The 21,911-nt window shown below is 40.0% G+C and overlaps 1 protein-coding gene across 1 annotated transcript; it reads right to left on the reverse strand.

Annotated features, from left to right (window-relative positions):
- Positions 1–892: 892 nt before the first annotated feature.
- Positions 893–21,852, reverse strand: LOC114025727 (bis(5'-nucleosyl)-tetraphosphatase [asymmetrical]-like). Its single transcript, XM_027839192.1, has 3 exons — positions 21,710–21,852; positions 8,595–8,728; positions 893–1,479 (listed from the first exon to the last, which is right to left on the reverse strand). The coding sequence occupies exons 1-3, from the start codon at positions 21,835–21,837 to the stop codon at positions 1,163–1,165; spliced, it is 579 nt and encodes a 192-aa protein (XP_027694993.1). The 5' UTR covers positions 21,838–21,852; the 3' UTR covers positions 893–1,162.
- Positions 21,853–21,911: the final 59 nt, after the last annotated feature.

Here is a 21,911-nt window from a genome sequence, read left to right on the forward strand (position 1 = left end):
AGATCTGACTTTTGTGATTCTTTTATTCTATGATTAAGGCCAGACCTACCTAAAGGGTATTTGTTTATTCAGTCAGACACAAAGGAATTTGTAACTTAATGCACGTTCCCAGTGGCTCAGAAAGTGGCCATTTAGGCCATGACCAATATCATTAGCTTGGACACAACTTGAGGGGTTCGTTTGTCAACTGTATCTTGTGAAAATGCCCCACATTCATGACTCTACTTGCTCATATCAATCTTCAGAGCTGGGTTAATAGAATGACAGATAGTGGCCAAAAATACAATAGGGACCACAGGCTGATCTACAACATCTAAATGTTTACCCTGAATGATACCTGTTCTTCCTTTTTGCTCAATGGCCTATGGGTCTTGAACCTGCCAACCCAGGTGTAGCTGTCTCCATGGCACTGCATTCCACCCCCACATGTAATAAATTTTCCATTACAACCCGGAAGCCAATGGCTCATGCATGTGAATATTTACTGCATTTCTTGGTACTTTTCTTGGGGGTGGAAGGCATGTTCTCATTCTCAGAGACAGGCTACCTTTCACTTGGGCTCCAAGGAATCAAACTTGACCAGAGGATCAAAGAATAAGAGGACATACTAAGATGCCTGATTGGAATTCTACAGACTCAGGTCCAGACCTCTGGGTTGTGGGTCTTCTGGGTCTATCTAAGTTTTGACCCTCTGACCTCAGGGATCCTGAAGTGTGGGTGGAGGACCTGATGGGAGAAAATAAGATCACACAGCCTGGTGCTTTCTAACGAGTACTGTGGCCAATGCCAAGAACACTTTACTTTAACTTTCCCTAACTCTGTACTCACTACCATAGGCTAACAAACCCTAAACATTGAAAAAAAATAAAATACACTTTTAATTACTAAAAAATGAATGACAACTGAGTTTCTAACAGTTTATTCCTCAGATACATGAGCAAAGAGATTTGGCTTTATATATTTCCATACCACCCTTTCATTTCAATACCACAAGGTCTGCTCTGACCTAAAAGGCTTAGCCTGATTTCACTGGTTCCTTCAGCTTCCCTATACTGCAGGACTGGATAATCTAACCAGGGTTGGGGTTGATCTCAGAAGAGATACCTGAGAACCTCAGCAGGCTGAATCTTGGGGATCTCAAAAGACCTTCCCCTTCTTGGGGTCAAGGTGTGTTGGAGCAGAGAAACTGGTACCCTTCTCTGAGGCATGTCACCATATCCTTAAACTGGGCCAGCTTGCAGGCCTCCTCCAGGTTCAGCCAGCGGTAAGCCTGGTGCTCCCCGCTCAGCCGAATTTCCGAGTTGTAGTCCTTCACCTCGGCCAGCCAGTAGATAACTGTTTTGGGCGTGCTGTTGACTACATAGTTCAGCTCACTCTTGAATCCTTCAATGATGTTCAGCTGGCTGGCATCCAGGCCAGCTTCCTCCTGGGTCTCCCTAAAAGCTGTCTCTAAGTCACTCTCTCCTGGGTCCACATGACCTGGTGACAGAAGAGAAGGAAGAAGTTTAAAAAAAAAGTCTCAAATGGATTCCAAGTGAGGCATTTCCTAATTCAGTTGCTTTAATGAGGGATGCTATTGCCATCTTTGCAGTTTACGAGACTAATAGCTCGCATTCATTTAACGCATTAGACATTACAAAATGCTTTCCCCAAAACAACCCTGTGAGGAATAGTCCAAGTATTCAGAATCAGGTTTCCATGCTCTTTCCACTACACATAGAAATGTTCATATACTTAATTTAAATTGAATTGAAAGGGCACTGGCCTAGAAGATAGGTACCTGTCCTGCTTCTAAATCACTTTTTGACCCCAACGGGCAAATTACTTAACTTCTATGGGCCTGAGTTTCCTTATATGTAAAATAAGAGAGTTAAAACAGAGAGTTTTAACAGGCCCTTCTGGGGTGAAATTCTAGGATTTTTCACAATAAAATTTCACAATAAGATTTTCTTGAGGTCAGCACCATAGGTCTTATCTTCATTTTACAGATATAAGTGACTTGCTCAAGCCCCCACCACTAATAAGGAGCAAAACTAGGGTTCAAACTACAGTCTGCTGATCCAAAGTCAATATTCTTTCCACCACTAGTCCCTCCTCTGATGGGAGGGGGTGTGTCTTATGACTGCTGGTTCAGCCCTTTCCCTACTATGCCACATTGCATCTGAATATGATGGGGTATTTCTTGGCTAAACCGTGTCTAAGATTAACTCCCATGTCGAGTTGAAGATGAAGGTCAGGCAAGCCCAGCCAGTGACAGACACATTTCTCCTCCACACCACCACTGCCAACTGTTTCCTGCTGACTCTATCTACAACGTTCTGTCTCTGAGAAGAATATCCATAGGCTAAATAGGTAGCCAAGGGTACAGGCTATGATTTCATCCAAGTGTGATTTGGAATAGAGCACTTTCCATTCTAGTTCTTCAGCTGAGAGAGTGAGAGAGAGAGAGAGAGAGAGAGAGAGAGAGAGAGAGAGAGAGGTCTATCACAGACTTTGTACCTCTCTCACGGCACTGATCACATCCTGCCTTGTGTTACAGTTGTATCCCACTATCTCAAAACTACTCTGCAAACTCTTTGAGGGCAGGCACTGTGATTTCCCCATCTCTGTATCCCCTCCACACAGTTTAGCAGACAGTCTTGGAATGTATTAGCCATCCAAGAAAAGTCTGTTGAATCAAATTGAACCAAAACATTTCTCAGGCACAATGTTCCTAGTACTAACTGCTTTGAGTCCCCAACAAACAAGAATCACTTTTCCTCTGGAGAGCTAGATGTGTTTTTCAAACAATCTTCAGTCTCCACTCGGCACAGAGAGAACTAAGGCCCTGAAGAGTTAAGTAATTTACCTTTGGTCAGTGGGGAAATGCTGTTGGTACTGGCAACAGACGCCAGCAGTCCTGTGGCCAAAGACTCAGGCCCAAACACTGGGCTTTGCCATGATAACAACAACTCCCAAGCAGGTACTAAAAGCATTTTCTAAGTTATTTTTCCTCCTGGGAAAATCTAGATTTAGTTTTCACAGGGGAAGTTCTTGTGGGAACACAGAGTGTAGCCAAGCTCAGCAGGGCCTAAGTAAAATCACTAGCAAGCAGAGAAGCAAGGGGGGCTGTCAGTGACAGTGGATCTTTGGAGACGGAGAGCCCTTTCATAGACCACGCTTCCTCACACCATCCTCCCACAAACTCTACCCGCTCATTTCTCAACTGAGAGAAGGGATGGTTTTAAAAAACGGCGCCAATCAGGGATCCTTGGAAAAGTGAAGTAAAGACGTCTACAGCTGCCATTTCTATACCATGTCACCCAACTCACTCATGCACAGCTGGCAGTCACGGGAAGTCCAAGAGACCAGGGAAGCTTTTCAGAACTTTTGGAGAATGCGCACGGAGATAAGCTATGCTGACTCCACAGTATCGATGGTGAAGATCTGCTACGGCAGATCTAGCTTCCCAGCTCTCTGGACCCATTCCTGACAACCTCGTGGAGAAATTCAACTAAGAACTCATCATCCAAAGAGCACCCCTGGGTCTGCCAGGTCAAGCAAATTCTCTTTGAAGAACCATGTACTCAGAACTAGGAAGACTTGGGTTCAGGTTCTGTCTCTGACACATCCTAGCTGTGTAATCTTAGCAAGGTACTTAACTTCTCAGAGCTCTAGGCCAGAGGTAGAAATCATACAGCCCCTCAGGACTCCCTAGTGCAACCTGAACTAGATTGAAATGTAAGTGTTTTTGTTATTGTTCAGTCACTGCAGTTAACTGACCCCATTTGGGGTTTTCTTGCCAAAGATATTGGAGTGGTTTGCCATTTCCTTTTCCAGTTCATTTTACAGATGAGAAAACTGAGGCAAACAGGGTTAAGGGACTTGCCCAGGGTCATACAGCTAGGAAGTGTCTGAGGTTGGATTCGAACTCAGGTTTTCCTGACTCCAGGATTGATGCTCTAGCTGCCATCTAGCCCTAAAATGTAATTACAAAATATTAAATAAAAATGCAACAAAATATCATTACATTTTAAAACTAAGTCACTTAAAAAAAAGTAAACCGTGTGAAATATAAATTCATGGTTTTATAGTGATTTCTCTTTTTATGTTGTACTGTGTACATGGAAACGTTCTTTTTTTGTTGTTATGTATTTAAGTTTAAAACGAATTAAAAAAATAACTATAGATAGTATGAAATACCTGGGAGTGTACCTGTCAAGTAAACCCAGGAACTATATAATTATAAAACACTTTTTATGCAAATAAAGTCAGGTTTAAATTAAAAAACAAACAAACAAACAACTTAAATCACTATGTGGCCAGCGGGGATCCTCATATATGGATTAGTGGCCCTCATTTCTATGGGAGTATGACATTACTGCTACTCTAGAATTAATGTTGTAGAAAAAGTGCAGACCTGCATTGGTAAGGGGTGTTTCCTCATCTTATCAATAAAATCCCAGGTGCAGGTCCTGTACTCATCCTTCAAACCAACTCATCCAGTTATAAGCCCTCCCAGTAGGGCCCAGGGAAGATGGCTTACATTTACATTGCATTTTATGGTTATAAAAGCACTCTGCATGCACCACCTCATTTGAGCCTCCCAACAGCCGTGTGAGACATGTAATAATTACTACCCTCATTTTACAGATAAAAGAAACCTGCACTCAGTGACTTGCTCGACCACACAGCTAATAGGCACCAAGGCTAGGTGCTCAAGCCTAGGTCTTCTGGCTGCAGACACAGAGTTCTTCCCCCTATACAAGGTTGTTTAACCCATGAGTCATTTCCTTTCTTCTGCAGCCCCCTTTTAGATAATCCAGTGCTAGGGACCCTGATCTCCTGGCTGGTGTGATTACCAGTTAACATGTTCTGAATGGGTTAAGTACTAAGCTTTTCAGTAGTTCGACTGTGAGCAGTTTGGGACATTTGTAGAAATGCCACTACACAGTGTTACTTAAGAGGTCCCAAGGCAGTTATGACCATTCTCCTTTATATTTATGGGCTCAATAAGTTGGTTTCTGTGATATTCTGACTTCAGAAACTTCCTTCCATCTCCTTTTAAATGTTATAGAGGCTGCTACTTAAACTATATTTATTTGTCCACTGATCTTATTCCTCTATCTTCTTCCAACTAGTTTTCTGGTTTTGTTTTTGTTTGATTTGCAAGCGATAGCCCCTTCTCCACCGCCTCTAGCCTCCCTGCACTGCTCTTTCTGCTGTGTAGCCGGGCCCTTTGGGCCTTTCCATCCTGGTCTTTAGGCCCCAGACATCTGCACCACGGTTCATCTTTCACAGAATCAGACTCTTCTAGCAGGAAAGGCCTTGAAGATCACATAGTTCAACACCTCCATTTTAAACAAGAGGAGACAGAGGTTCAGGGAGTTGAAGGGAATTGACCAAGGTTACTGAATTAGTGCCAGAAGCAGGACCACAACCCAGGTTTACTTATTACTGGTTCAGGGCTCTTTCCCTTAAACCTTGTTGTCCAAACCAAAGATTTAAAGCTGGAAGGAACTTTAGGGGTCATCTATTCCAACACCCTCATCTTACTCTATTTTTTCAAATGTGTGATTAATGCCTTTTGTCTTTATATAAGCCATTTTTTCACCCTTCCCCTCCACCCCCCATGAATCTTCTCTTGTGACAAAGAAAAACAAGCAAAACCCCCCACAGAGTAACTTCATCTGACAAATGTGTACTGCGCTCACACCCTAATAGTGCTCCACATCTCTTTCGTGATGGAGCAGTTATGTTTCATTATCTGTACTCCACAACTTTCGCTGGTTTTTCCATTTTTCATTCACACTGGTGGTCCCTGTATATACTGCTCTCCTGTTGCTGCTTCACTTGCTCTGTATCAGTTCACACAGATCTTTCCACATTTCTCTGAATTGCTCACCTTCATCCTCTTGCTGCACAGTACCATTCTGGGCACTTACTTTGTTTCCAATTCTTTGCTACGGTAAGAGTGAGGCTATGAATGCTGTAGTTGTATTGGTCCTCTGTTTCTGTCCCCGACTTCTCTGGCAACTCCCTCGTTTTATAGAAGGAGGAAATGTTATGGAGGAAACTGAAAGATTAAGTGACTTGCCCCAGCTTACACAATTAGTAAGTGGCAGAGCTGGGATCAATCAATTGACAAGCATTTATTAAGAGGCTACCATGTGCTAGGACTTGTACTAGGTGCGGGGGAATATAAAATGAAACTATGCCTAACTTTAAGGCAGGGATATTCTACCTAGGGTAGCAGAAGGGGAAGAAGGAGGAGATTCAAGATATTCACAGATAAGTAAACACAGGAGACAGAGTGAATATATTCAACCTAAGTGCACAGTGATGAGAATGTATACTCACAACTGGAGGACTCAGGAAAGGTGTGGCAAAAAGGGGGCACTTCAGCTGAGGGAGAGGGGAGTGGGGGGCAGACTCTCAGCACTTTTCCACTCTATCCTGGATCTAGAGTCCTGGACCAAGCCTTCTTACCTCACACCTGGACTACTTTTAAAATGTCCTGTTTCTCCTTTTGATTTCTCCATTCATCTACAGGGTGGCACAGTATCATGAAAAGAACATAAGATTTGGCTTCACAGGACCTGGGTTCAAATTCAGGTTTGGATATTACCTAAGCAACTTTGGGTAAGTAATTTCACCTTCACTTGGCCTATTTCCTCATCTGCAAAATGAGGAATTTGGACTACAAAACTTTAAAGTCTCTTTCGCTTCAATATCTCTGGTCCCGGAATAGGCCCATTCTTCTTTCAAATACCTCCTGACCACTCCTCTCTTCTATGAAGTTTTCAGGAGCAATGGTCACTCTTTCTTGGGAGCTATGTTGACCCCACCTATATATTCCAATGGAAAGATTACCAAATTAGAGTCAGAAGATGTGAGTTCTAGTCTCTGCTCCATTACTTCCTATTTGAGTATAATAGGTAATCATTCATCTCTATATGTAGGGGCCTGACTATATATGTCAGGCATCTCTGTAAAGGAGGAGCCTCAGAGGGCTCTCCTGAGGACAAAATGAGATAATATATGCAAGATGCTTTGTACGATGCAAAGGACTATCTAAATGCCAGATATAATTGGAATTTGTACTATTATGGACAGACCACCCAATTTTCAACCCTCTGAATCATTAAGCCCCACTATAGCAGAGCCAACTCTCCAGGTAATATTCAGTCCTAGATCTGGTGTGATTTGGTCAGATTAATGTTCAGGTGTTTCTGCTGAATATTTTTTAAAAAATTTTTATAGATGCTTTCATCTTTATATCACATTTACTTCAATCCCTCCTTCAGATGGAACCCTGCTTGTGAAAAAGAAAAATAATTAAGCAAAAGCATTCACCACATCTGACAAGGCATACAATATCCTGTCCTAATATCCCTGCCTCTCTGCTGTGAAAGAAGGCAGTATGTTCCATTATCTATTCTCCAGGTCCTTCACTGGTTTTTCAATTGTGCATTTTTTTGCTTAATGTTAAATAACATATTCACATGAGAATAAGAAGTTCCCAAACAGTCTCCCCAACATTCCCTCATTAAAAATCTGTGCTTCCAACAAGAGGCTCTAAATAAATACAAGTGAGTCTAATTACCCTCAAGTCCATCATACTTTATCTCTGTACTCCGCTCTTAACACAAATTAGCTCAGAAGCTCCCTGGACAGAAGCCACAATGTCTGGGTTTTTGCACAGTTTTCTAAGAAGTTCGAGTGGCAAAGTTAAGAGAACCTTATCAAAATTTTTACAGAACCCTAGAATATTATTGCTGGAAAGGACCCTGGAGATGATCTACTCCAATCCCTTCATTAATCACATGAGGAAACTGAGGCCCAGAGAAATGAAACATTTCTGCCTAAGTTTACACAGCTGGAAAAGGCAAATCTAGGACAGGAACAAAGCTCTCCTAGTCCTAACCCATTCCCAACCCAAGCCCAGTACTTTCTTCCCCACCATGCCATGCTAATCAACAACCACACAAAGCAGTCTGCTGAGTGTTAGGCAAAACATGTAGAACAGACACAGTTCCCATCCCAGAGGAGATAATAGTTGGATTCTATTTTCATCCCTGCCACTGGCTGGCAGTGAAACTCTAGAAAATTCACTTGGCATCTTCTGACTTCAGTCTGCCCATCTGAAAAATATCGAAGGCAAATCTACCCTCACCTCCATCTTCACCCTCTGCTTCCTTTCAGAGGCTTAGAGAAGATTCACAGGATCTTAGTGTTTCAAGTTTCCCAAGGAACTACAGTTACCCCTTCCACATTGTGGGGATTAGAGGCACTGTCTGGAAAATATGTGTAAAATTTTTTGGCCCTCCCTTCATACCAGAGAAGAAGTCTGAATTATTATGGTATTAAAAGATAAAACCTATTGATATTATTCACAATACTATACATATATTTTTTGCATTTCTGAGTTTCGAAACTTTTTCTGTGTCGTCTACTGGCCTTTGCATATTGTCTATGGCTTCCATAAAACTCCCCCCAAAATTCCCATTTAATTTCTTATGCTCACCCACAAAACACTGAAACTGCAATGGGGAAAGGTGTGATGTGGAAGAGATAACTGTAGTTAACTGTTATTAACCTGCCCCACGCTGCACCTTTAGGAGGAGTCCAGTGATGTGTTCCATATGATGTCTGAAGCAGGAGAAACTCAATAGCTTTGTTGTCCACTTTGGGAATGCAAGGTCTTCGGAAAATGATAAAGCCACATGCTCTTAGAGACATGGTCCACCTAGAAATTTAACGAAAAGAAGTGTATGGGGAAGTTACAGCAAGAGGAACAAAACTTTTGGTGGGCCCTATTTGATAATCACTTGGTTAATATCTAATATACAAACTCCACATATATAATCTATATCAAATTGCTTGCTTTCTCAAGGAGGGAGGAGGAGAAGAAGGGAGAGAGTTGGAACTCAAAATTTTTTAAAATGAATGTTAAAAATTGTTATTACATGTAACTGACAAAAAAAATAACATTTTTTGACTTGGAAAAAAAATACCTAATATGCAGTATAGGATTCAATTAAATAAATATTTATTAAATGCCTACTATATATGTCAGGCAGTGTGCTTACTACGGGAGACACAAAAACAAAAATAAAAATAATCAAAAAAGCTTACATTCTACTAAGGTAACAGCATATACACCTCTAAGTAAATACAAAATATAAAAAAGAGACATACAAAGTAATTCGAAGACAGGGCAAATATTTGGGAATAAAGGCAAATGATGAGAGACTATACACCAGGAAAATTCTGCTCTTGGTTGTTCCCCAGAATTAATTCCTAACTGTTCCTCATCTCAGCTTTTCTTATTGTAACATATAATAGCTGATACTCATTCATCAAGTGACTTCAGAATCTTAGCTGAATAGCCCTTTGAGGGGGCAGAGTAGGGACTGTGAATTGGCAAGACATTTAATAGAGTACTATATGCCTATCTAAAGTTACAGCTTCTCCCTGCCAGCAACCTCAAATCCTTATGAAAAAGGAGACATAGAATATTATTTCTTTTCGTTTACAGGTGTAGCTATATAGAAAAGTGAAATGAGCCTAAATTTGGGAGTCAGGAGAGTAGGTTCTAGTGGTGTAGTAGAAAGAGGTAGAATTAGGAAACTGGAATTTGAACCACGGCTCATCCATTTACTAGTGGCATGACTATGGACAGGTCTCTGAACCTTGATTTTCTTCATTTCTAAAATTCAGATAATACGGTAAGTACTTCACATGCTGTTGTGAGGAAAGGGTAAAGCTCCATAGAAATCAGTTTTTGTTAGTCCTGCGTTTGGGCCTTCGAATCTGTGTGTGAACGTGGGACACTCTCTCCCCACTCTGCGCCTCAGTTCTTCCTCTATAAAATGAGGATGTTATACTTACATGACTTCTCACGTCCCTTCCAGTGCAACCATGATCTATTTCTGATTTCAAAATAATGGACCTTTCTTCCTGGAGATCCTAGCCTCAACATGTTACTCATTTCTTAGATTTTAGGGCTGAAGAGCTCAGGTTGAAACAGGCTAAATATTTAAAATATGGGTGATGAATGCATGAGGGTCAGCAAGAGGACAGTGAAAGCAAACCTCTAATTAGAAAGAATTTAGATCACTATTGATGGCAGTAAACAGGTCTCTGATTTCTCTGGCATGGGAAGGGGGACGCAGCCCAGCAAGTCTAAATTAGAGAGAACAAAAGCTATAGACCAGGGATGTTGCTTTGAGGTCACAGGTTTCCCACTCCTGCTATAGACTATAACTGAGGACACTTTAAAAAAACAAATAAACCTTCCATGAACTTTTCCCATTAGCCCAAGGGGTCAGACCTCTCATAGATCCTAGGATCACAGGATCATAATGAAAGGACTTTGGAGGTCATCTAGTTCAACCACCTTACTTTACAGATAAGAGAATCTTGCCTGAAATCACCCAGATAATAAATAGTAGATAGAGATTGCTGCCCAGAAGTTCCACTGTGCACCATAATGGTAAATGGGGAGAGAGGTATTGTGGAAATCAAAAGGAAAAATCCCAAGAAAACAGCTGCTGAAGTAAACCAGTTTTTTATTTGCTAGAAAGATGCACTCAGAACATCTGTGGATAATCTCAACTAGATTTTACTTTAAGACTTCTTTTATATAGAAAAGCAACAAAATCAAAGGAAATGCTTTCTCTATTCAGATTGTCTGCACTAATGAGGTACAGGAACACAGGGGAGTACAGAAAAACAAACTCAGTTAAGAAACATCTGCTTTAAAAAGATATATGGTAGAGACAATTAACTGGAGCTGACGAGACATCTACATAAACAGGATATATGTGATACAGGGTATAGACAATCAACTGTAGCAAAGAAATATCTATTGGGACAGGATAAAAGGTTCAGGATGTTTCTTCTGATAGTACATTGTTATATATCATGCTTACTCAGCAAACTATAGCAGTCCTGTACAATTACTGAGAACCATGATCTAGTTACTTAGGTTCAAAGTTAGTTTGATTTAACCAACTAATGGGGCATTGGGAATGAACAACTATAGTCATTCTAACATATCACATCATCAAATCTAACATCACCTCAGGCCCTCTCTGCTGATAAACCTACAGGCTCATAAAGCTAGATGTGTCCTGTGAAGACAACTAGTCTAAAAGAACAGTTTAAAGTAAAATTTCCCAAAATTAAGTAGAGCTAGGACTGGAATTTGAGTAATGATTCCCAATCTAGGCCTCATACCACTGTCCTCAAATTAAGTCTTTCACATAAATGGAATTCCCCAAACACTTGAACAGAGAATCAGAAGAAAATTAATATGTGAAAGAGGCATAAAGAGAAATAGGGAGATACTTAGAAGGGAGAAAAGTTTTCAGAGAATGTTAAAAGGAACTTTAGAAGTCATCCAAAGTAGGCCATGAGAAGATCGCTGGGTTTTTTAGATTTTTTGAGTTACAGGCTCTTGAGTGGAAAGTCTGAGGATGGCAATGTGGAGACATGGGAAGATTCTGAGCTCACAATGACCACGACAATGCAGATCAGCTGGATGGCTAACCAGGGGCTCTAGGCAGGGGAGATAGGAGAAGTTCTAGAACCTTGACTAAAACTATTTGCTGCTAGAACAAGCATCATGAAATATGCTTTAAAACCAACTCTTAGGGAGGGAGATCCAGCCCTTGCATCCCAGAAACTTTGAGGCCTATATGAGGAACAAGGGTTCGAGGGAGCAAGGAAGAAGTCTTAGGGAGAGAGTGAGAAATGCTATTTGATAGCTGTTTTAATAATTATTCATTATAAATAAGTGCTAAACTCCATTGTTTCTATACTGCTGAAGGAATGGAAGTACTATTAATGCCCTTTAAATTTCTCAGAAACAATCCCAGTTATGGCTTTGCAAGAGATAGGCAATGGAACACCAACACAGAGTTCATGAAGGGGATTGTTATTAAATAAGGCTGAAAAGGTTGGTGGGAATCAGATTACTGAGGGTCTTAAACACAAAAACTTAAGAAAACCTATGTCTCTCCTCATTCCCAGTCTAATGTTCTTTTCAGTATAGCATGTTGTCTCCTCCAGGAAACTAAGGCTTTTGTTGTTATTGTTGGTTTTTGGCTAAGAAATGAATGTTACCTTCCTGAATTTCCAAGAATGCTTTTATACTTTGCAGCACAAACAATCCTTATTTCCAGGTTTGGAAATTCAGGAAGGTCATGTTCTATAAGAAAAGGCCTTGAGGACTCACTCTCTGCTGAAAAAAATGGAAAGCAGTTTGACATAAATTAGGTATAGACCAACATCTCATGACTCTCATGTCATCTCTTGACATGAGGAAATCAGAGGAGCAGGAAAAAAAATTACCTTTCAGAACTAGGGAAAGAGGAAGAGTTCATGACTCATAAGTAATAGGGAGGATCACAAAAGATAAAATGGGTAAGTTTGATCATAGAAAATTTAAAAGTTTTTGCTCAAACTAAGCAAATGTCATTAAAAGCAGAAGGGAAATAGGTGACTGGGAAAGAAATCTTTGTATCAAGTTTCTCTGATAAAGGTCTCATATCCAAGATATTTAAGGAATGAACTCAAATTTATAAGACTGAGTATCATACCCCAATAAACGCCTAGCCAAAGGATATGAACACGCAGTTTTTAGAGGGATTTGTCTAAGCAATCGATGACCATATGAAAAAATACTCTATCACTAATAATTAAAGAAATGCAAATTAAAGGAACTCTGGGGTCCCACATCACACTCAGATTGGCAAAGATGGCAAGAAGAAATAAAAATGGAGGCTGTATGAGAATAGGCACACTAAAGCCCAGTTGGTTGGTCTAGCCATTCTAGAAAGCAATTTGCAACTATGCCTCAAAAGTTACTAAATTGGCCATATACCATTTGACACTGCAATACTTCCACCAGGCCTACAATCCAAAGGAATCAAAGAAAGAGGAAAAGGACCTTCACGCATCAAAAATTTTACAGCAGCTCTTTTTGAAGTAGCCTCAAACTGGAAACTAAGGGGGTGTCCACCTATTGGGGAATGGCTAAACAAATTACAGTATAAGAATGTACATAATGGAATATTATTATTCCATAAGAAATCATGAAATGGATAGTTTTGGGGGAAACTGAGAAAACTGTTATGAACTGATATGAGCATAACTAGAACAATTATACAATGACAAAATTATAAAGAAAAACAACTTTGAAAGATGTCAGAATTTTGATGAATGAAATGACAGACCATAAGTCCAGAAGACTGAAGGTGAAACATGCCACCTGGTGAGGTAGAAAAGAAGGTCTGAGGCAGAAGAAGCAAGGACATGAGACAAGAGATAGGATGCAGGATGTGACCAGAGAGAAAAGTGACCAAAGAAGACTATGACTTGAAGCCCCCACTGTGGACTTAACTGTGTGCTTTCACAAGGCACTCTCAATTGCAGAACAACTCTTCCCCTCCCCTTCCCTGTTCCCTTTGCTTATCACCTCCTGACTATCTGATATCCCAGGCATTTTGGAGCCCTGCTTGCTCCTTCCATTCTCTTGTCCCCTTCCCCCATTCCATAAAATTGTATTTAAACCATACCTTTGACCTAGCTAACTGCCTTTGCCTCCTGGAGGAAGCAGGGGCCACTCTGCTCTTTTAGAGGAGCAGGGCCTGCAGCCTCTGCCCTGCCTCCTACATGGAATAGAACCCATTGGGGCTCTGCCTCATGGGGAGCAGGCCCGCTTGGGTGCATCACCCCAATAAACGCCTTTCTTTAATTTGGAGACTGTCCGAGTGAATTCTTTCAGGACACTAGGACCCTCACATCTATTCCTCAATCATTTCAGGTAGCACCTCAACCTTCTTGGGGTCACCTGAACTCATCGCCTCTGTAGCCATTAGAGGTCTAAGTGAATTCTTTCACACCTGAACCGCTCTCCAACTCTGATCTCAACACCACCCACCTCCTATTAGAGAAGTAATAGCCTTAAAATGTAGAATGAGATATTTTTGTACATGGGCAATGTGGGAATTTGTTTTGCTGGATTTGTTGTGAGAATTTATTTCTTCTTTTTCATTTTTCACTGTTCGATAATGGCAGTAGGAAAGTGGAATATTAAATAGTTGTAAAAAATAAACATTTTTAAAAGGCTTTGGGGAAATGCAAATCATCAGTAACTACATAAAAGACTCCTAAAAATCTTTAAGAATCATAGAAAATGTAAAACAGGTAAAACTTAAGACACTATATCCACTAAATTGGCAAAAATGATAAAACTGAACTTTGAGGAAAGAGGCAAATTTAAATTTTGAGAGTGTAGACAAGGAAGGTTTCTGGCAGACTGAAAATTACAAAAAGAGCATGGACATTCAAAATGCATACCTCAGTTTCTCTTTGTAACAAAAAATGTTTTTAATTTATTGATTTATTTGTGATTTTAATTTTTTTAATTGGGGAGTTCCTGGTATGGAAATGCCTTCGGACAATGGAGACTAGCAACATGTAATTTATACTCTTATAGGGTTGCCTGGGGCACTGAGAGGTTAAGAATCAGCTATAGTGAGTATGTGATCAAGGGAGAACTTGAACTCAGGTCTCCCTGACTCCAAGGTTGACTTGGTCTCCATTATAACTGTCTGCCTGGCTGATGAAATCTCAGGTCTGGACACATTACAAAAAATCAAAACTGAAACTTTAACACACTAGATACTTCCTAACAAATACCACCTCCCCCCAAATTCTTTCCTGTCCACCCCCTACACACTCAGATTCTGGAAAACAGTTGAGTCATAGATAATAATAGAATAATTGCAATTGATAGACGTGTCACCTTCCAATTTTTTAGTTTACCTAGTTTAGTTATTGCTAACAAAAATGATGTGTACTTTAACTTTAATTGCCTGTTACCAGTATTGTACATTGTATTTGAGGTTTATTTACAATATTGCAGTCATAGTGTATGTATGCTTTCTTTACTTCATGACTTCACACAAGTTCTTCTACGTTTCTCTGAATTACTGCTGTTTAAAATGTCTTACAGAACAATCAACTCCATTTTATTTATATACCATAATTTGTTCAGCCATTTCCTGATTGTAGGGAACATATTTTGTTCCCTGCTTTCCATTATAGCAAATAATGCTCCTATGAATATTTTTGCACATATGGGACTTTTCTCAATGTTATTAACTTCCCTGAGGCGTAAACTGAAAGAGTGGGATCTCTAGATCAAAGGCTATGAACAATTTAACAAGTTTTCTTGCATAATTTCAAATTATTTTCCAGAAGAATTGGACAATTCCCAGCTCCTCCAGCTGTGAACTGTTGGCCTGTCTTCTGACAGTCCCTTCAACCTTGAATTTTCCCATCTTTGACAATTTGATGGTTGTCAGATGATCTCTTGGTTTTAATTTGCTCAAAATGTTTTTTTTAATTACTCATTTTTTTTTCAACTAAAGGGTTGCAGTTTTTTCAAAGAAAGGCAGTATTAATTAGTTCATTAGAGATCTGCACTCCTAAATTTATGTAAATGCACAGAATGTATTTTGGGGCCTCAGGGAGAAACCCAGTGAATTTCTGAACAGTTCCATTTACATAAAAGTCAAAGCTATTTTTATTTGAGAATGTGTTTTTCTGAGGACCCTAGAGTTGAATCTGCTGCAGAGACCCCGAGTACAGTCTGTTTTCACACTTTATCTCAATATAGGCAGACACCTCCTGAGTTTAGAGGCCCCAAATCAAATATGCAAAAATGCCCAGACAGGGATTGAGTAGGAGTGAACTCCAGTAAGATCAGCATTTTTAAAATATGGCTCTGTGCCCCAGAATACATTTTTTCCTCCATAAAATTTAAGTTTCTAGACTAGAGGTTTCAGAGAACTGATTTGGGGGTGATGTTGGAAGGGATAAACTAGAGCTTAAGACCTCAGAAATAAAAGGGTACCTTCATGAATTTCATTCCAATTTGTGCTTTGTTCCAAATTAATCTGACCCTTCAAATGCACAGAAATACAAAATTCAATCAGAAATGGGTTTCCAATAAGCCCATTCCTTAAAAGCAGCAGCAGTATTCTAAGCTAGAAGCTGAACCCAAGGCCGCCCCTCCTCTCATTTCAATTGTTATTTCACTTGCCGGAAGAAAAGTCAGAGGAACAATAAAAGCTAGACAATGATTGAATCAACTAGCAGGGAAGCCAGCACAAAGTCCTCAGAGGCTGTGGAGCCCAAAGGTTTGGTCACATGTGTCCACTTGCTAAGACACAACAAGGAAGTAACATTTTAAAAGCTATGTTATACCCTTACAAGCTCAGGGACTGCACTAATTCCCAGAATGATTATTATTATTATTTAAGAAAAACAAGCTTTGCCTGGGGAATCAGTGGTAAAATTATGATGTGGGAAATTCACATTTCTTGCCCTTTTCTGGGAAAGAAGGACAAGACAAAATAGCAGTGGCCTGCCCCAGTGGAGCAAGTTTAAATTCTGGCATTGCAAGTCAGAATTTCAGAGTACTCCCTCCCCACGGAAACCCCAAGTTCATTCTAGTCAAAATCTTCCTCATGATAAACTCTGAGGCCACCAAGCAATGCAGACAGCTTGGCTGATTGCTACACATGTGCCTCCTGTCCCTGGATACAAACTGCTTTAATGACCTAACATGGGAATTTGCCTTGCTGCCTCCAAGAAGGTCCAATCCTCCGACAATTTACACTGCGGTGCTCGTCAAAGCTGACAGCTGGGTAACCTCTTTCCTCCATCTTCCAAGTCCCAAAAGGGCTGCCAGATGAGGCTAAGTAACTACCCCTCTCCTGGAAAATTAATTCAGAGAGAGCCCCAGGCAAATCTTTATGATTATAAGTTGCAGAGAAGGTGCCATTCTTCATTGGCAGAGTAAACTCTACCTGGAAAGCTTCTTGTACCAATGAAAAAATCACATTAACATTTGTAACCCAATTACTTAGCTCCTATTCCTATTGACATAAGTTGGGGAAAGCTATTTGAGAATGTATATATATATATACATAAATATATAATAAATATAAATATATATATATATCTTCAGCACAAAAACAAAATTGGGGAAGAGAAAAGCTTTACAACTCTCTTCTCTGAGAAACCAAGCATGTAAACCATTTTTGTTACCTGACTGATAAAATAAACATCACCTATAGATGGGTTTGAATAAGCAAATATAGTATAGGCCAATAGGAGAGAAACTACTGTAGCATTGAGGCTGGGCAAGATATGTTCTCAGAAAAGTCCACTAATTATGTAACAAGAGTGCCACCTACTGTGCCATTTTGGAAATCAAAAGTTGAGTATCATTGAATAGAACTTAAAGATAGGCTAAGAAATCTTCTGGTCTAATCCACTTGTTTTACAGATGAGGAGACTGAGGCTTCCAAACTAAGATTAAATGGTTTGTCCAAGGTGTATACAAGTTAGCGATAGAGCTGGGACTAGAATACAAGCCTTCTAATTCCTACTCCAGGCTTCTTTTTTCCTTATTCTCTCCTACTTATTAATAAAGCTTTAAGTATCCTTTGCCTAAGGAAAAATTTGCAACAGGAAGAAATCATTTAACAGGCAGCAAACCCAAAGTTGATGGAACCGTTCAGTGTATAAATAACTCTTAAAGAGAGATCAAAATCCTTCATTGTCTCCCAGGCTTCTCTTCAGAGCTTTCTTTTTTCTCTGTATCTGCTTTTTGTGTTTTATTGTTGTTCCCTTCCTTTCACTCTCCATATATGTATTGAGCTAAATGTTTCCCAACATAAAAATTAATTTAATTACTCTTGTGATATCTTTTATTCTTCCTCTAATACAAATGAGTTCCACAATTAGATTGCTGGAGATGGAAGGGACCTTACAGATTAGCTATTAAAACTCTGTCATTTTACAAAGTGGCCCAGTAAGATGAGTGATTTATCTAGGTCATGTGACTACTTAGTAACAGAAACTGCATTAGAGCTTAGGTTTCTTGAATGTCACAGAGGTCTTCAAATGAGGGTATATACATATATATGTGTGTGTATGAATGTATATTTTTTTGATATTTTGAAAACTGTATTTCAAAATGGTTATCAAATTTTAACACAGGGAATGACAGCTATGTAGCACAGTGGATAGAGTGCTAGGCCTACAGTCAGGAAGACCTGAGGTCAAATTTGGTCACACTTATTAGCTGGGTGACCCTGGGTCAGTCAACCTGTGCCTCAGTTCTCTCCTTTGTACAATGGATTTAATAATAGCATCTACCTCAGAAAGCTCCTGAGAGGATAAAATGAAATCATATTTGTAAAGTGCTTTGTAAACCTTAACACTCTTGATAATATGACAGCTATTATTATTAACTAATATTTTCAATAACTGAAAATAATAATAATCTTTTATAATCCTATGCATTTTATTTTATGCATTTCAAGACATTATTCTGAGAAAGAGTCCATAGGCTTTACCAGGTTAAGAACCCCTGGTTTACAGTGCTCTTTTAAATATACCAGGCTATTCCCTCTACTTTCTCACCATTCATTCTCTTTTCAACCCTTCACAATTCGGCTTCCATCTCTACCATTCTACTGAGATTATTTTCTCCAACATCAATGACCTCCTAATCAATAAATCCAATTTTTTTTCCCCACTTCTCAACCTCCTGGGCCTGTCTGGATTATCTGATCAACCCCTGCTTCTATATATTTCCTCCTCCTTTGACCTCTGGCTTCTCCTTGATATCATATTGTTTTGCTTCTTTTTCCACCTCTCTAACAATCTTTCATCCTCTTCACTAGCATCTCATCCTTTTCCTTGAGTGTTCCCAGGAGGCTTCTCTGTTTATCTCTCTGCTCTTTCCTTCAATAACTTCATATGATCCCAACACTTTGACTATTTCCTCTACTCAGGTGACTCTCAAATGTTTAGCTCTAGCCTCAACTTTTTTTTTTTTCCTGAGCTCTGGATCTGAATTTCTAACTGTCAATTTAGAAGATCTTTACTTGGATGTTCCACTATGACTTCAAACTTCAATATGAATCAAAAGAAGCCTATTGTTCTCTTTGCCTTAAATATGGCACCACAATTCACTCCATCTTTCATATTTGTAATCTTGCTCCTGTGCACAGAATCTGGTCATGTTATTGCTCTGCTCAAAAATCTTCAGAAGTTTCCTATTGCTTAATAAGTAAGTTTCAAACTGTTGCCTGGTATTCAAGGCTCTTAACATTGCGGTATCTCCTAAACTTTCCAGTTTTATCTACTATTCCCTTCGATATTTTCTACATGCACCTCTTCTCATCTGTGCTTGTAGAACTTGGTTCCTACTTTTCCCTATTCCTGGAATCGTCTCCTTCCTGTCTACTGAATTCCTGTCTCTTAAAATCCAATTAAAATACTAGATCTTCTATGTTAATCTCCCCAGTAGGTAATAATCTTTCTTCAGACCTCATAAAGCACTTTCTTTGTACTTTTCTAATGCACCTACATATTACAGACAGTGATTCACTGTTATTCTCTAAGATAGTAAAAGAATGAGAGGAAAGCCTCCAGTGTATTGGGTGGATCCTTTATAAAGACTATATGGATAAAAACTGTAAAATACGTTGTAAAGAGATTTTTTTTTTTTGCTTTTTGGAGAGGCAATCGGGGTTAAGTGACTTGCCCAGGGTCACACAGCCATTAAGTGTCAAGTGTCTGAGATCACATTTGAACTCAGGTCCTCCTGACTCCAATGCCAGAGCTCTATCCACTGCTCCACCTAGATGCCCCTAAATAGATGTTTTAATCTGTACAGATGAAATCATAATATCTATCACAGTGATATATATACATATCACTATACATACATACATGTGTGTGCGTATCTCATATCCTCTACTGTGTGTGTGTATATCTCTTATAATCTTACTGTGCTACAAGCTTCATGAGGGCAGGGATTTTTTTTATGCTTTTTGGTGAGGCAATCAAGGTTGTGACTTGCCCAAGGTCACACAGCTAGTAAGTGTCAAGTGTCTGAGGCTGAATTTGAACTCAGATCTTCCTGACTTCAAGGCCTGAGCTCTATCCATTGTGCCACCTAGCTGCCCCAGGGACTTTTTTTTTTTTAAAGTTTTATTAAAGCCTTTTTTTTTTTAAACATCAAAGTCTTTTCTCAGCAGTCAGGAAAAGTTACTTTCTGGTGGTGGTAGCATTTGAGCTGAGCCTTAAGGATAGGCAAGACTTCAACAGGTTGATAATGTGTTCAACAGGCCTTAAATGTGGATGTCTTCCTCTTCTCTTTCTAAGCTCTCCACTCTGATGATCTAATCTACTTCCATGGTTTCAAAGATCGTTTCTAATACAGATGACTGCCAAATTTTTTACTTCCAACTCCAACATTGTCCCAGAGTTCCATGCCTATATTTCCATTAGCCTGCTGCCTCTACAGGACTTCAAACTCAACCTATTGGAACTCATTACCTTTCCTTGTAAACCTGCACCCTCAATTCTCCAGTAATAGTGCCATCACTATCCCAGTTTCCCAGGCTCCTAACCTTGACTTCCAACACATTCAATCAGCTGTCAAATTCTGTTGTTTCTGATTTAGCAACATCTCTGGTACCCAGCCTCACCTCTCTAATCTCCTCTCCCAATCTAATCTTTGTTTAGACCTTTATCTCTGCTCATCTTGATGATTATAACCATTTCTTACAGGCTCTTCCTTCCTCCATTGTATAGCCTCTCCCTTAGATGCTTCAGTGTTATCTGTGGCATCACTATAATTACAGTATTCCTCTACTCAATAAATTTTAGTAGCTCCCTGTTGCCCTCCAAAGTATAAACTCCTGTTCCTAGCATTTGAAGCTCTTCACAATTTAGTTCCAACGTGTCTCATACTACTCCCCTTCCCAAATTCTATATTCCCCTAACTGGACTTTTCTCCTTTGATGTCCCATACCTTTGCACAAACCATTTCCCTTCACCAACAGCTCCTGAAATTCCTCACTTTCTTCAAGGTCCAACTGGGCACCTCCTTCATTAAGTCTTCCCTAAATTCTTTGAACCCCAATCATCAGCTGAAAAGCAGCTTCTCCTGCTCAAAATTCACAGTCCTTTGTCTGGATCTATCTCCACTACATTTCTCTCACTCTCTGGTATTAGTTATTAGTGCTTTCGTTCCCCCTTTACCCCAATCCCTCATCAAACTATGAAATACTTCAAAGAAAGGACAGTGAACCACCTACCCTCGTATTACCTACCAGCCCCTAGCACCAAGTGAACTGGGGGGGGGGGGCATTCCTTGGAGGACAACAGCCAAAGCCCCCTCACGTGGTCCATCAAACTAGGTCGGGGCTGAGGGGTGGCTGGGGTAACAACATTATGCTGGAGCAAGGGGCAATTTTTTGCAACAACAAGGCGTTCCACATCCGGGCATCAGGGACCTGAAATCCCAGTCAATGTTAATTCATTCAATTAGCCAGGATTAAAATGGGGCAAAGCAGTGGTAGGCGCCAAAAGCAAAAAGAAAGGGGAAATAGCTCCTGCCCTCAAGGAGCTTATACTCTATTAAAGAGAAACAACTTGAACATTCGTTAGTAAATTACAAAATACAACGTAAATGTATTTTCCTCATCCCCGACCCCTTCAGGCTGGATGACTCAATGCCTCAGTTTCCCCTTAGATCTCCTTAAGGCTACTATTTCATAAAGACGTCTAGACCCTTGTCCGGGTATCGATGCTATAAAAACCCCCGACCTCCAAAACAACCTACCTCCAGGACAGCCGGCGTGCGGAGGAACTTAATGGGAAACTGGCATTTCCCCTACCAATCAACAAGTTCCGCTGAGAGATAGAAGTCCCAATAGCCTTCGCCACCGTCCCATCCCATCCCCGGCACATAGCTATCGCGAGATTTTCTCACCCACTGGAAGAGAGGGAGAGAGGTTACTGCTTCGGGAATCGCCGAGAATTGT

Source organism: Vombatus ursinus, unplaced genomic scaffold (assembly GCF_900497805.2).
Source record: "Vombatus ursinus unplaced genomic scaffold, bare-nosed wombat genome assembly UNPS02014832.1, whole genome shotgun sequence".
Taxonomy (NCBI): domain Eukaryota; kingdom Metazoa; phylum Chordata; class Mammalia; order Diprotodontia; family Vombatidae; genus Vombatus; species Vombatus ursinus.